This window comes from Corvus cornix, chromosome 1, assembly GCF_000738735.6.
Source record: "Corvus cornix cornix isolate S_Up_H32 chromosome 1, ASM73873v5, whole genome shotgun sequence".
NCBI classification, from domain to species: Eukaryota; Metazoa; Chordata; class Aves; order Passeriformes; family Corvidae; genus Corvus; species Corvus cornix.
In genome coordinates, this window is record NC_046332.1 from 51712273 (window position 1) to 51728807 (window position 16535).

Sequence of the window (16535 nt, forward strand, 5' to 3'; positions counted from 1 at the left end):
GAAGACAGGGATTTTGGACATTTTATTTTTTAATTTGTATGCTGTCCCTATTCTGATGGTAAATTTGGGCGAGTGCTGTAAAGTGGGCCTCAAAAATCATAAAAAGATGGGAAAAGAAATAAGTGCAGAAAATGTGACTTCTGGAGGAGAAATCTAACTTTTCCACAGACCTTATTTTTTAATTAACTTTCTAAAGATTTTGAGGTGTGGGGTTTTTTAAAAGGGTTTGATTTATTCTAGATTTTCAAATATTTTTGCTAATCTGCACACATCTCGCCATGGTAGGAAAGTACTTTCATTTCTATCATGAGCTTAAAACAAGAAATATGAAAAGTCCAGCAAGTAATGACAGAAAAGTACTTAATCTTCATGAATCTGTAACACTTCGAGTTTAGGTAGAAGTTTGATTAACGAGTCGTCTTTAAAATAAATCTGTATTTGTCATCACCAAAATTTTCTGGATTTCTGCAAACTGCTAAAACAGAGGATTAGATTCATAGCTGGGGAAAGTCATCTTCAATACCACTACCTTCCAGGAATCTATCTGTAAGGATCCTGCTAGTAAGAATTTTTTTTATAATGCCAGTAAAAATTGGCTCATCATTTTGTACCGGTCAAGAAACTGCCATGTTTCCCCATATTTTGGCATTCATCTTTTGCTACTGCTTCAACTTTAGAATATCATGATTTAGCATTTGTTACAAGGTAATGGGTGCATATTGTAGAACACATTGCCTACCTCAATATTGAAATTGCTAGCAGCTCTGTTTGATGGCACAGGCATACCAGCTTCTGGAGCATTTCTTTAGTAATTGTCACAGGTTTTTCTACTCATCCACCCACCTTAGCTCTGATGCATATAAACACAGACAGTTTGGGTTTATTGCCAAGACATAATGACATTTATGTGCAGCTTTTTTTGAACTTGAAAACAGCCAGCACCCTCTAAAAATCCAAGAACAATACTTGTGTAAATTCTTATCTCCATCCCATATGCAATTAGTCAGCTCCACCTTTATAGTGCACCTGTGCTACATGTTGTTCTCATGTGCTCAAATGGTTATATGAAAGACTGAATATGTGGATAAGCTACTCTATCTATTTCATCCATAAAATGAAATATCCCCGACAAAACCTCTCCCATTCATCTGTCTATCAACATGCCAGAAAATTCTAACTAATCAGTTGCCACTGGGAAAAAAATACTCAGCTGCCCACTCAGGCAGCTAGCAGTGAGAAGAAACAGCTCTTTGTCCTTACGTTCCACTCCAAGAATGTGTACTTCAAGCCCAACAAAGTATCCCTGCAATGTCTTCTCCATACTCATTAGTAGCTAGACTGTCATTAATCAGAACATTCAAAAAAGACATTTAGTTCATAAACTTCTGTGGCAGACATTTTCAAAACAAAAATGATGCTTGAATTGATCTCAACAAAGAATATCCCACAAGAGATTGTGACTGGTATTTTGCAAAGACTGGAGAAAGAGGTTTAGATAAGAAAACTACCAGGCATCATGCAGTGCTCAAAAACCTTTCCTTCTGCCCCCTCTTGATCAATATAACTCCCAGTTCAGTAACTAGGGGAAAATTTGAAACAGCATCAAAAAACATCAGGTTTAACATTTACGTAAAGTCTGTTGCAGGCATGCTGGGCCTACAACCAGTACATGTTCCCTGGTCTTCTCTATGATGGCCCACTGTAACCAGGAGGAAGTACAACCCTGACATAGGAGCTTTCCCACATACACCATTGGGCTGTGTGGCAATGTAGGACAGGGAAAATGATATCCCATGAGCCTTGGAAAGAAAACAATGGGCCAAAGCTGCCTAAATGCTCTGCACGCATTAAGAGAGACTGAGACTGAAGCTGGATTGCAAGTGCAGCTCCAAAGAAGAGCACTGGCTTCATCTCAGGACCCTGGGACTCCTCAAAGGGCAATTTCAAGAAGTCTAAAGATACTAAGAGACATGAAAAGAACAGAGTGGGTGATGTGGCTGCATGTAAGGAATTTCCTAGGAGATAGGAGCTCTGTCAGGCCTGATAGGAGCTCTGTCAGAAGAGCAGCATTTATGCTGCCAGTATTTCAGGAATGGAAAATGACTCTTCAGGCTCTGTGCTACTTTCATGATGTTCCCTGACTTTTCACTTTTAGAATTTTTATCTGTTTCTGGGAATGCTGCCAGACTGAAGGCACTTATCCTGAGAAGCTGTCCAGCCTTGTCATCCATATCCCTTCCCAGATAGCTTAGGTGAGTGCCTGAAGATCCAGAGAGAAGTCTGTTCCACTGGCCTAGAAACTATACTGCACAACATCCTTGACACTTCCTCACACAGGACCATTCCCTCATCCTGGCTGTTCTCTTACAGTCTTTCATTCTCTCCAAAACTACATAGCAACACTGATTAAAAAAAAAAATCAATGTTGAGACACGTTTTGGCATATAATCAGTCACTGGTTTTTCTGATGAGAATTGCATCAGTAGATTCAAGTGAAAGACAACTTGTATTGTTGTCCTCTTCTTTTCTACCTTCTCACACTTCAAATAATTATCAATCAGATACATGCATTAAGATTTATAAAATATAACTTGAGCCTTTGACAGTAAAACAATGCCCTTTCTCTCCCTACCTCCCAAAAAGTCCCACGATAGCAAGCTTTCCTACCAATCACCTGATAACTCTTCATGTCCAAGAGTTCACAATGGCTGCTAGCACACTGAATAGCACATAACCACCAGGGCATTCCTGAATTCACCTCTGGTTTGTAAGATGTCAGAGCTGCCATCTTCTTACACATGACTTCTCACCTCACGCATCTCTTCCAGATGCCATTCCTTATAACAGCACAAAACCTCAGCTTGCTGTGGTTACCCCCCACAAAACTTTCCGTCCTTTTAGCTCTTTCCCTACAGATAAAGGCTAGGACATACCATACCTAAAGTCTACCTTGACCAGAAAGAATACTGAAGAGGCCCTACATATCGATGAGGAAGGGTTGCCCACAGTCTGTCTGAAGACAAAATGGCAACCTAAATGCTGAATCTTTCAGTTCTTCAGAAATGTCTCTATATTTAAAGTTTCAGAGGTTTGGGTTTTTGTCTCTTCTAATAAATATTTTTTCCCAAATATTTAGACAACATAATGAACTCACCCTTTCTTGGGCCTTTGAGAAATTGCCAGGAAAATCCATGAAACCCAACAAAAAAAAGTTGTATATGCCATGGACTTGCATTTTTAGAGGCCAACATGCTGACAAGCTGAAGCCTGGCTTCCTGGCTTGACTTTGGCAGAGTAAGTAGAGGCAGGGCATTTGAATATGGTAGTTTATGATGTGACTTTACCGCTTGTCCTGGGAGAGCAAAAGGGCTCTGAGTGTTGCAGCATGTGGATTTTCAGCTTCCTACTTCCAGCACTATGCCAGTGATTTCTACTTTTCTCTGTATGTGAGCCAGGCACATATCACAGTGATCCCTCCCTGTCCCAAAGTTCTCCTTCCTCTAGCAATTCCCTTGTGTTTGCAAATGCCAGTCTGGCATTAGTTCAGTCTTTTTTTCACACATCTGCAGAAATCTATCCCTGGAGCACCCACCCATAAAAAATACCCTCAGGTATTCCAAGACTGACATGTAATAGGGAACAGAAGGCATAAAAGCACTGCCATGTGCTTTTTTTTGCTAGTCAGGCAATGCTGTAAACACTACAGTCAGGTTCCCAAGCCCTAAAGCAAGTCTCTCAGCTAATACAATGCTACATGGATTCAAGTCTAGTAACTGAGATTTCAGCTTCACTTATGTGATTTGCAGCCTTAGAAGGCAGCTACACCTCTGCTTCAGTCTTCCATGAATATATATGAAAATCTAGATGGTCAATCACCCAGCTAATGATCAATGACTGGGTTCCTTAAGCAGTATAGCACACTATAATTTAGATAAAAGTAATAATTTTTTTATTCTACCTAACCCTCAGCCCATCTGTGGATGCTGCATCCAATTTAACAAGACAAAAATGTTTCCTGCAGACACTAAATTTAAAAGAACAACTTTTTCCCCCCTCTTAATTTGGCATTCAGCTATCCATCAGGGTAAGCAACAAGTGACTTGGCAGATAACTCAGGACATATGGCTCTGAAGAATGGTAATTTAAAAGTACTTGGACAAGTTTCCTCAACCCATTCACATTAATTTGTGCTATTCTCTTTTACTTGTGCTCTAGCAGCTGGTACAGCTAAAAAAGTATAGAAAATATAAAGAATATAATGCAAGTGACAAAAAAACCCCCTTTTCCAGAGTTCGATTAATGTATAGTGCAAAAGTTTCACTCAAAAACTGAGTAACAGAAGGAGTTCAAAGACAATTCAAAACTGTTAAACATACATGCCTCATCTGTAGTCACCAGGTGGCACCAGATGTATCCATATACTGATAATTAGGTTAAAACCATTGCAACCTATGGGGTCTTTGAAATGCTGAGCACATCACATATGGCCATCGGGTAGAGCCCTGAAGCTGAATGATCAGCAGACTAGAGAGTTTAGATCTAACTTTAACAAAATCTGAACCTTGTTTCATAGTTTGCAGGGGGGGAGGGGGGGGCGGGGTGGGTTTGCTGTTTGTTTGTTTTATTGGGTTTTGCTAGGGTTTTTTCTTATTGGGGTTTTGTTTTGGTTGGGGTTGGTTTTTGTTTTGTTTTGGTGGAGGTTTTTTTGTTTGGTTTTTCTTCTTTTTTTATTGTTTTTGTTTTTGTTTCTTTTAGGAGAAAGTGTAAATAGAGATTCAGTGGCATCTCCTAATTTGGAGATGTTGCTTATAAAACTTTTCCATGTAAAAAATGCAAAACCATATTATTTTAACTATATGCACTGATTCTTGGTCAGAATTAACATATTGTTACATTTTCCCCATTTTCTTTTGCAACACTTAAATTTTTAAAGAATTGAATTTTGGAGGACAACCAGTTCTTTTAAAAGATACGTCAGCAGTCCTGAAGAATGGTAGCTTTCTGTTGATACAAGAGGACATTTTCTTCTAGCTTTCTGACATTGACAATGAGCAGTTGACTTATATAAGAAATTCTATGCTTAAAAATGATTTCGTTTTACAAATATAGCTACATTATTATATGAGGTGAAGCTGAAATTAGCTATGCATCATACATAGGATATTATCTCATGAATATAAAAAAATAGTGAGAGCCAATTCACTTTCTTGTGAATCATATCAGTTTTTTCCCAGAATTTGAATGTTCATAACTTTTATCACTAATGAAGTATTTGGGAAACTGTTTTTTGTGCTTGAAAGTATTTAACAAGTTTTTTTCTTTTTATTATTATCTGTCTCCTGTAGAAATAAAACTTTTAAGCAGGGATCAAAAAAAAAAAAAACCAACAAAAAGGGTGAAATCTTGACCTCCCTGAATCGATGGTAAAACTCCCACTAGCTTCAAGGAGCCAGGATTTTACCACACATGACCAGATTCATACAAAGAAGGAAAAGCAAACAGCCAAAGATACTATGTTATTAAAAGCACTGACTCTGAAAATGAATCATTGTCTAAATAATATGTTAAATATTTACAAATACCAGTAATCAAAACAGTAAAGTTGTAGTTTGAAATAGTTTCAAAAGAAACTTGAATAAAAAAAAAAAAAACTAGAGGAGGAAAAAAAGTATGTAATAAAAGTATGTAAAAAGCATATAATTCTGAGTATCCAGATTTTATCTCTTTAGCCCATTGGAATGATTTTTCAGCCAGAAGGTACTTTATTATTATATTAAATTCATAGTGGCATTACTGCAAAAACGTCATTGGCATTTACATTCTCTTCAGCATGCCATGTTCGTAAAAATGAACCAGTGTGATTACCACTGTATTATTACACACATGACACCCATAGAAGCTTAATTGTTGTTGGGATCCCCAGTGCCTACAGCAGAGAACACATGTCAGCAACCTGTTGGTTGAAAAGCCATTTTTGTAAGCACTGGCTTGCAAGCAGTGCCTGCAGTGGCAATGGGCGAACCTAGCCTTGTACAGACACAAAAGGAGATGTCTCTGTTCAAATGATTCATGATTATTCTTCACACTTTACAGTAAGACTCCCAGCAAATGCAACCAGGAAAACCAAAAAAGAGCAGGAGGAGCAGCACTCTTCACATCAACCAGCATGGAGTCTGGCACTGAAAAACATGTTTATGCTTCACCACAGACAACTAACCTCTGGACTGAAGCAATGCAGTTTGTGGATAATTTAACATGGTAGTATTCACACAAAAAGTAAGCCTATCTTTTGTCTGCTATAGCATGAAGCTCACCTAATACAAGTTTTACTGTTTGTATTCAAATGTTTTCATTACAGCAGCTGTGGCACATACAAAAAAGTAATCCTGAAGGTCTGAAGCACAGTCTGAAATTTAGGCAGCTATTGTAAGGTGAATTTCTTGATTCTTAAAGCCAAAAATTGGTTTATGCTGTCTTAAAACAAGTAATTGAGAAAGACAGCACGAGGTGCTCTCCAGGGATCTCCATTTTTCTCCATTGCTAAGGGGAGCCCAGGAAGCCAGACCAGAGACAAGACACACCTTTGGATGGCTACCATCAAGTGGCATGAACTCTGCCCTGCAAACAGCAACTTCTACTGTAGAGGCTGGATAATGGACACACAGGTGATTTAATTGGTTTGGGATGGGGCTGTGCACTGGATCCGTCAGGGTCCTGGTACACAGCATTGATATACTATACTATACTATACTATACTATACTATACTATACTATACTATACTATACTATACTACACTACACTACACTATGCATCCTATGCATCCTATGCATTGTATTCTTATCTGCACTATCAGTTGAGGAACAATGAAATGAGACAAACGTGAACCTAGTCTTTTTCTCTGATATATATCTGTTGTCATTTTACAGGAGCTCTTCTTTTACTCTCTAGAAGAGAAGGCAGGCACACATATTTACAGAAAGACCTAGTATAATTCTTTCTTTCCTTAAAAAAGAAGCATAGAATTCATGTTATTTTATTGGAAAAAAATATTCTTTTTACCTATTATCTGCAATTCTATCCATGTCAAGTACATTATACTGTAATTAAAGTATATTGTATGCTTTATCTGTAAAAGGGCTGTAATCATTTCAACATACTATTCACTGAAATACATTAATAGAGTACCTATAACACATGACGTTTGAAATTGATGAAAATAGAATACAATAGTATAACTACTTTTAAGGTTTTTCTTCCTAGGAAGGCTCCTAGGAATAACAGAATTTATGGGCTATGTTATCCTATTTTCTTAAAATGAGAAAGATTTGCAAGAGGCTAGATACTTCCTAGAGATGTCTCAAGGCAGCTCAAAGGAAAGCAGAGCAGGTATCAGAGCATGAATGAGACTGTATGTAATGATTTTTTTCCTTTGAGAGAAGCCAGGGAGAAAGGGAGAAGAGTTTGCACCTTTTTAGTTGTACTTGATAAGATGGATGACTACTTGAGACAGGACCGAAGTTCTGATCAACTGGGTCATGTCTGCAAGTTTTGCCTTGCTGAGTTGGGATATGATGACCTCCACATGGATGGGTTAAAACATTCACTGACTTTTATGGGAGCATCATAATTAATTCAAATGGACTACATATTAACACTACCAGGGAATTAACAACTCTCTTTTGAATTACTTGCTTCTTTGAATGATTAAAGATTTCCCAGTGATATCTGCAGGAATAATGTTATCATTATACAGATGGGGCTTATGGGAAAGACAAAGAGAGACTTTTAACCAAGGCCTGTAGTGACAGGAAAAGTTTTACAAAACAGTTTTAACCTGAAAGGGGGTAGGTTTAGAATGGACAGAAGAAGACATTTTTTACAATTAGAGTGGTGAGACACAGGATCAGGTTGCCCAGAGAAGTTCTGGGTGTCCTACCCTGGAAGTGTTCAAGGTCAGGTTGGAAGTGGCTTTGAGCAACCTTGTTTAAGGAAAGATATCTCTGCCAATGGCAGGATGTTGGAACTAGATGATAATTAAAGGTCCTTCTGACTCAAAACAATTTTTGATTTTGTGATGTCTAAACACAGATAAATACAATGCATACAGCATCAAAGTAATTTATTTTCTGATTTTAAGTACTGTGTGCAAGGATGATGGTTGGTTTTGTTTTTCTTTTTCTTACTCCCTCTGCACGATTCTTCTCTTTACATTAAACCATACTACAAACTCAGAAAATCCTGCACATACCTGCTTCTCTCCACTGGGCTTCTTGTGATTTAACAGCAGCTCCACAGCCCCAACCACCTCTTTCCGTATGGCATGCAACAGAGCATCTCCCACATACACATTAAAACTTAAGAGCAGCTCAATGAGCTCAAGGTTCTCATTTTCAATTGCAATAAGGAGTGCAGTTCTTCCCAGGGGATCAATGCAGTTGATATTGATCTTGAAATAAATTTCTGCTTCCTCCAAAGCTTTCTTTACACTGGCGTAATCTCCTTTCTCCACGGCGTTCAGATAGGCTTTCTCTGAATGAGACAGTTCGGATTCTGCCCGTACGATGCGAAGAGGGATACGATCTCTGTAGGGAGCATTGACACTTCTTTTGTAGTAGAACTGGGCCATATTTTATGCCATTCTAATACTTTGTCTCTGCAACATGAAAATAAAGCTCAATTTAGTAACTGGTTTTGGGGGTACAGTGCACCAAATTAATATATGCAATATATAAGTACTTAAAACTCATACTAAAATGTGATGTTGAAACATGTACAAAATGTTGTTTACCAACAGAACTTGTAAGCAAGAGTGGAAGCCAAAACAGTGCTTGTTTGTAACTTACCAAGTCAAAGCATACGTGTCAGAATACCACTTGCTTGTATGCATTTTTTAAGTCTTTGGCAAACATGAAATGATATGATACAACTTAGTTTGCACCAAAAGTGTAGCTCTGCCTCATCCTTAATTTCTTCATTCAGTTCTGCAAGGAACTTAAAGAGTAGACTTGCCTGCCTCAAACACTGTAAAGTCCACAGAAAGACTTTGCCATGGGAAAAAGCACAGAAGGGAGTGACAGGATGGTGACAACCCCATGTCTGACAGAGGTGAGATCTGGTTAGCACATCCTGGTCAGCGCACCTGGACAACAAATTCCCACTACAGCAATCTGTGTAGAGAAGCAACTGCTAATACATATATCACTGGTCAAACAAAGATCACACCAAGTTATGGGAAAGATGGCATCTGTGACCACCAATGACCACCAAAGCCTCCCTCTATCCTCCAAATATACATCAGTGGATATCTTGAACATCGACTGTGAGATAAACCACTACAGCAGGAACCTGAGATAAGTTAAAGGTGGCACTACTGTCCAAGTGTTGTCTTACACTTAGAGGGAGGTTAACAAAGCCTGGGGAGAAGAATGGATTGCTGACAATGGACACAAAGAATGTAGAATTTATAGGCCACAAGGAAAGGCAATTCAAAAACTGTGCTGAAATCAACTCCGACTGGGTAAAAGATAATTCCGATGGAGACATCGTCTCTGACATCCTACAACAACGCATATGTTGCCTGAGGATTGTGTGTAGACAACTAAATACAGCTTTTACATCTTCCTAGTGCTACTTAAATAGCCCGACTTATCTGTGGCAGGCACAGATTGCACAGTTCAGTGGTGAGCTTCCCTACTAAGATTTTGATGCTATTAGAAAAACATTCACATAAAATGTTCTTCCAATCAGAACTTACTAACTTATAAATTAAAATTCAGAACCTAAAAGCAAAAACAAAATCCATAGGAGATAAATTCCCAAGGACTGGTAGATAATAGTCACAGTTTTGATTCTGAGCTACTTGGTTCTAAACTAGAATTAATACTGAAACATAGCAGCTACAAAACAACTCCAAAGTGTTACATATAGTAAAGCACATAATGTCTGTGCTTTTATTTCATATACTGTATTCAAGGACTTTGCAAAAAAAATTCCTTCTAACAGAAAGAACCATGAGAAAATCAATCTTCTACCTGGGAAAAAAAAGGGGAAAAAAAAGGGGAAAAGGGGGAAGAGAAAACATTTACCTCAAAGAACAAGGTACACAAAAAATATTTCCCTCTGCTGTTCAGTTAGAGGTTGTACACCTTATTAGAGAAAGAACTGTAGCTTCTTGTAATTTTCTCAGATGATAATGCAAGTTGCATTAACCCACTGCCTTTTCCTCCACTTTCTTCAGTCATTAAAACAAAATCTCTGGTGAGATTCTATAGCAAGCTATAATATATATTTTTATTATTGTGAGGTTTTGATTCATCAAAAAAAAAGTCACCAAACACTCTGAGGAACACAGGAATTAATCTGCTCCACTTTTCTTAAGCAGTGCAATGAGAGATATGTACAAAGGCTGTTACTGAGTTGTTTTCTTTGTTTTCCAGAGCAGATCAACAGGGCTTGAGGCAGGCAGGAAAAAGCAAACAAGACACATGAGAAAGAACTCTCCTCCAGATCCATATACAGGAGCTGAGGAATCACAATCCTTTGCAAGATGTTTCCCAGTTCTCTCTGCAAGATGGTATCAGTCTACAGTCTGGGCTAGTAGAGGTTGCACAGTGTGTGGATTATGTTCTGTTAATCTCACTCTAAGTAAAATAATATTCATATCCATTGCATAGCTTTATACCCCAGAACAGATATCACATTCTTAATGCATTACATAAAAATGTATTTTATCAGCTTGCTTTTCATTCTTTCATTTCAAAACTGCATGTACAATTCAAGAAGGAAAAAAGTTTTATGTTCAGATTCAAATAAACAGACATAAATGTAGAAGTTCACAAGAGGTATCTACAAGAAAGGTGGATTGCCATATTCTATGGACAGCCACAGACACTTAAGAGTTTCATTTCCCTGTTCCCATACTCAAGTAGATTGGGTGCTGGATGTGGAAGGGTGTCCTGCCTGACTCCAGCTGCCACCTGACAATGACTTAGGTCTCACCACAGGCTCTATTTCATATCTGTCAGGCAGGTGTCAAGTTAACCCATAACAACGTACACATACTATTCATTTTCTTACGATGTACAGAGTTCCCCAAGACCCCTGGAGAAAACTGAGGGACTGCAATTGGGAGGTTAATGCTAAAAGCTCCTATCTCTTGAAAGCACAGGAAAAAACAGATCGTCTCCCCGTTTATTGTGAGACAAACCAGGAATGAACCTGTATCAATGAAATTGGGCATCAGAGATGTTTATGGTAGAAGAAGAGTACAGTGACCTACAGATGGGATCTATCATGATTTCATGACAATGATTTGGGGGTTTTCTGTTTCTTAGTTTTTATGTTAAGTCTGATGAAGATCTTTTATTGCTTCACTGTAAGCCATAAGGAAAATACTTGTTGGAACCTTTTTTGTTTACCTTTTCATGATTCTTGAAAAGTAGATCTAAGTTTAGCTTGTTTCTTTTAGAAGAGACATATTAAACACACGTTTTAATTCTTCTAGCTGTCCTCTGGTAATCTCTATTTCTTGCCTGCACTAATTCCTGAAAATAATTGTGCATAAATAAAGTTTTGTCATAACTAAAAGTCTATGTTTACATGTGTAGTGGTTTGGTCCAAAATACTCATTACTGTTTATCTGCTGTGAGATAAGAATTAGAAGAAATGCAAAACAGGCACCAAACTTGAAAGAATATAAAGAAGTTTATTAACAGACCTAAAAGAAGAAAAAAAATTATACCACCTTCAGAATCTCTCCTCCCCCCACCTTCCTCCCTTCTCCCACTGACAATGTCAAAGACAACCCTTAAGATGTTCAGTCTGTTTACCACTTCCATAATAACCTTGTTCAGTCCATTTAGAAAGAGAAGTCTCTTCTTGCTCATGCTATGAAAACATTATCACAACGAGACAGCCGCCCACTTCCAAATATTGTTCAGTCCATTTAGGAAGAGGAGTCTCTCTGCCTGCGTGTGAGTCCTTTCCCCCGACTTGCAGCTTTTCCCGCAACTGCTTTCGAGGGTCCACTCTTGAAGTTTTTTGGGGTACAATTTTAAGGTTGAGCCGTTCAGAAACAAAAACAGAGGCCCTTCTCCTTCCCTGGGAGCAAAGGGTCTTCATCATCTTCATCGTTAGGACTATCTCTGGGAGCATCTCTAGGACTGAGGTTTTCTCCTTTCCCATTTGGAGCAAAAGTCCTCATCTGGTTCATCTCTCCCTGTCCAAACTTCTCATGAAATTACAGCTGCGTCAGCATCTGCCTATCTCAGCGCAGGTGCTTTTGCTCACGAGTTGAACACTCCACCCCCCATATCTTCATGAAATTACAACAGGATACTCTGATATATCATAGCTTCACAACAGAATTTCAGCTTTAAGCATCTCCTCTCTCTCTTCCCTCAGGTTTTCAGCTCTTCACAGCAATAAAAGGGTTAATCTCACCTCGGCCTTGCAGCTTTGCAGCTGGAATGTTGAATTTTTCTTATCGCAGTGGAGAGGGGGGAGAGCCGAGCCGCTCCGGCTGCCCACGGCAAGGCAGGGGGGGGTTCCACGGCTGGAACAGGTCCATGGCTTCAGGATGGCCGTGGCCCGGCCGGCCTGGCCCAAGCAGGGCCTGGCGGGCCCGCTGGCCCCCACACGGGGCCCGCAGCCACCTGTCCCAGCGCCGGAAACGAGAGAGAGCTTGGAGGGGGAGTTTGCCTATTCTTAAATGTGGATCACAGAGGTGATCACAACTTTAAGTGGCTTAGAGAGTTGTCCATATCCAAACTGGCCAGCTGATAGGTTCTATCAGGTCCCAGAGGAAACTGTAAGCACCCCTTAGCAAGGATGTCCCTTCCGGGACTATGCTTGCTAACCTATGACAACATGCAATTAGAAACTAGAGATTGATTGCTGATACAGTACACTCCTGGAAGGTGATATAAACAACAAAGAAATGGTTCCATGGGTGTTTACAAAAATAAAACATCTCATTTTATTTTATCTACAGGTAGATACTGTTGTGTAACAACTGTTACTGTGCTGTCACATGTAAATGCATGCATCTGACAGATTTTCATGGATCTGTAAGAACAAGAAACAGCCAGCAGCAGTACAAAAGTCTCCAATTGCTTTGAGTGTCTGTGCAGGAAGAAGTCTAAAGAAACAAGAGGCCAAATACATTGGGCCAGTGTGAGGGGAATGAAAGAAAAAAAAAATATGGTGCAAACTTATTAAAAAGTGTAATTATAGTTTCTACAGAGTCCACATGCCTGACATATAATAAAAATACTTCAGAGAAGAAATAAAGACAAAATAACTCTATATAGTGCTTCCTGCCCTGTCATGGAAATATCAGCAGCACTTGAGCAGGAGAAATAGATAAAAAAAGGAAATCATAATACTTTGACCGAAAAGTGATTCTTACGCGAAAATATTTTTTTCTTAACAAGCAGTTCAGTTTACACCTGCTACAGACCATTATTTCAAATTAATATGGGACTGTTTCTTTCATATGCTCTTTTTCAGAGAGGAATGGTAACATTCCACCTTCTTTGCAAACCTTTACCATTTCCACTCTATCATTATTTAATAATTCGGTATTTCTTAAGAAACGCTAATGTTATTAATTTTACTAATGCTAAATAAATAATTGGAAATTTTCTTCTGCTGCTGTATCATTGTGTATATGTGTATATATATGCATATACAGATGTTTCCCCATCAAAGCTCAAGAAAAACTACAATCAGTTTTCCTTGGCATTTATTCAACCATATTTGCTTCCTCTACATATATGATCATATCCTCCCTATCTTTCCAGGGGACCCTGACTTGCATTTCCCTAGCATGCGTCCTCCTACCCCAAAACAGTCATAGCCAGATATGAGAGGAGACCTGGAGTGAGGCACCAGCAGGCACCAAGAGCCTCTGTGATGAGCCACTTGTATTACTGCTCACAGATGTACGGCAAAGGTTTCAGAGACAGAAAAACACCCCAGTGACAGCACATCTCCTTCAGCAGATGGCAGCAGGAGTGATAGGGATGGGCTCCATAGTATCCACAGCTTCTGAAATCCTCTCTGACAACACCCTTCTAAAGGTATTTTATTTCCAACATTGACCACTGTTAGACTTACTATAGGATTATACTATATATAGATAGATAACTATAGCATTATACTATATAGCTTCTTCAATGATATCATCAAAAGCACACTTCTGATTTTGCTCATGAGTTCGTTTTTCAGACTATTTGCATAGAAAAAAAAAGTTAAGCTTCTAAAGTAACTATGGCATCACCCTGCTCAAGAAACCAGAGCATTTATGACAAGTGAATAACGTGCTGATGTCTTTGTGATCTTCTGAAAAAAAAATATGCACTTTTCATGGCAAAGGAAAGCTTCTGACATTTTCTAGGTTCATGAAATATGAAATTTTCTTTCTAAAATAGATTTGCGACATACCAGCTTTATTCTGACACAGAACCCTATTTGATACACAGTAAAAATGATGTTCAAGGAGAATTTTGGAAAGCAAGACTAGCTCTGATAAATCCCAGTCCAAATGAAGCATAAAGTTCCTTCACTGTCAATCACCAGACTGAACTGTTTCAATTCAACAAGAACAAAAGAAGTGCAGATAAGCCTTTGATTTCTGAACCCAGCATCAGTCCAGATATTGCCTTGTAACCAAATGTCTAGACAGTAACTTTAACATGCTCTAGTGCCAGGTGTCAACTGGATAGGCTGTGCCCATGCTGTCCATACTTTGCCCAAAAACAGGACAGCTGAATGAGAACTGTCTTCTGGGAATAATTTGGGGTCCATGCTGACTCCCACACTGTGCCTGGAAAGTGCATGGGAAGATGTTATTGAGCCAGCAATTGGGTTGATTCCAGGGACTGCTTGAACAACTTTGGCTGCAGGTGATGAAGCTTCACTGAAGGCAATTTTTCATTGTTAAAACCACTTTCAGATTTGAAAGCTAACAATAGCAAAAGCAATTTGGACTTTAACACTGAGTCATGTACACAGGAGATAAACTGAGTGACTCAGTATGGTGTATGTTCCCTATAAGGCTGTTAATTTGAAAAAGAGCTTAACCTCTTGGTTTTGCTCTGGTTTAAAATGCCCTACAATCAAAGTTTCAGTAAAGCAAAGAACTTGACCTAGTATACAGCTGTAGTAGATGATGAGAAGCAGGCTGTCATGTTGTCTGCTTACACTTGTTCTGGCTTCCCAGTCAGGAAGACAGGACATCAGCTAGAAAGAACAACTTTCGGGGTCCAAGGTACAATGGTTTTTTGGTAGATTAAACTCCATCAGCGTCTTAAGAGATTGAGACCTGGGAGAGTCTGAGTCTGGGACACTGAATGTGGTAAACCTTTGATGAGGTGACACAGATTACTGGCTTTGATGCTTTTTTTTATAAAAGACAGGATGCAATTTCATAGCATTTTTGGGGGGGTTAAAGCATGGTGCTTCATATATAGCATAAAGGTGGTCTGTAAATTCACTTAATGCCAAATGGGAGGAAACTTTTGCCTTCTAGAGCTGATGTTACACCAAATCTTAGTTGAGAATGACAAGTTCTTACAACAGTAACCTTTAAAGTCAGGACTACTACCAGCCTGAGGTTTGAGAAACATCAAAATATAAACAAAAAGTGTTGAGAGACATTAAAAATTATTAACAGATCTTAGAGGGGTAGGATGATTTGGAGTCAAGCATGCAGTACTGCAAATATGCATAGTTTTTAAAATAAGAGATACTCAATAATTCTTCAAATGCACCTAAAACTGACCCTAATTTCATTTTTACCTTATGGGCAAAAAATTCGATAGCTCACCCATGAGAAAAAAAAAAGAGCATCACTAGGTCACAGAAGTATCATTAGATGACAATATTAAATTAGTTCATCTCCCCAGTTTTATTTAAACTAGAAAGAGGCACTCTTCAGAAAAATACAAGATGCCTGGTTACCTCTTGCTGATGGGTAGAAGTATGGAAATGTCCTTGGGAATGTGTGGGAAAGACCTTGAAGCCTGAGCTATTTGTTCTCACTCAGAGGGAAACAGTGACACGTTTAGACCTGCTACCAGAGCAAAGGAGAGAAAGACTGCTTTCCACTGACTGACATGAACCTGTCCTTTGAAATGATGGAGCATGAATAATTTGAGTCCAGACTACACGCAGTAGGCAGCCAGTTTAGGGTGGGAAGGACAGGGAAGGCAATAACACAGATAATGATCTTAATGAGTGACTGCAACATCCAGTTGAGTAGGCCTTCCTGTCTCCTTGGCTGGTGTTATTCTCCTGGGTAAATTCAAGGAGCTCCAAAATAGTTCTCAAGATAAAAGTACTTCAGTGTCATCTGGCTACACATAAGGCTGTCTTCCAGCATTTCCAACAGTAGCACTGACCTAATGCTCTGTGGATGTGATCCTGCAGCTGCCACACAGCACGGGAACATCTCTCAGGGGACGCAGGGAGTGGGCTGTCCCTGCTCATGGAGAGGGTGGGTGGTCTTTCTCCAAATGAGAAAAGGATGCGA

General features: G+C 39.0%; 1 protein-coding gene across 3 annotated transcripts in view; it reads right to left on the minus strand.

The window, feature by feature from the left end:
* Positions 1-16535, minus strand: part of TRPC4 (transient receptor potential cation channel subfamily C member 4) — a 133979-nt gene that overhangs the window by 73410 nt on the left and 44034 nt on the right. For 2 of the 3 annotated variants that reach the window (XM_039566770.1, XM_039566776.1), the window contains one exon: positions 8250-8654. In XM_039566770.1, coding sequence (XP_039422704.1) covers positions 8250-8627 — 378 coding nt within the window. In that variant the 5' untranslated portion in view covers positions 8628-8654. Of the gene's footprint in view, positions 1-8249; positions 8655-12442; positions 12469-16535 lie in introns of those variants that run through there. The other variant, XM_010400360.4, reaches the window with a different exon arrangement.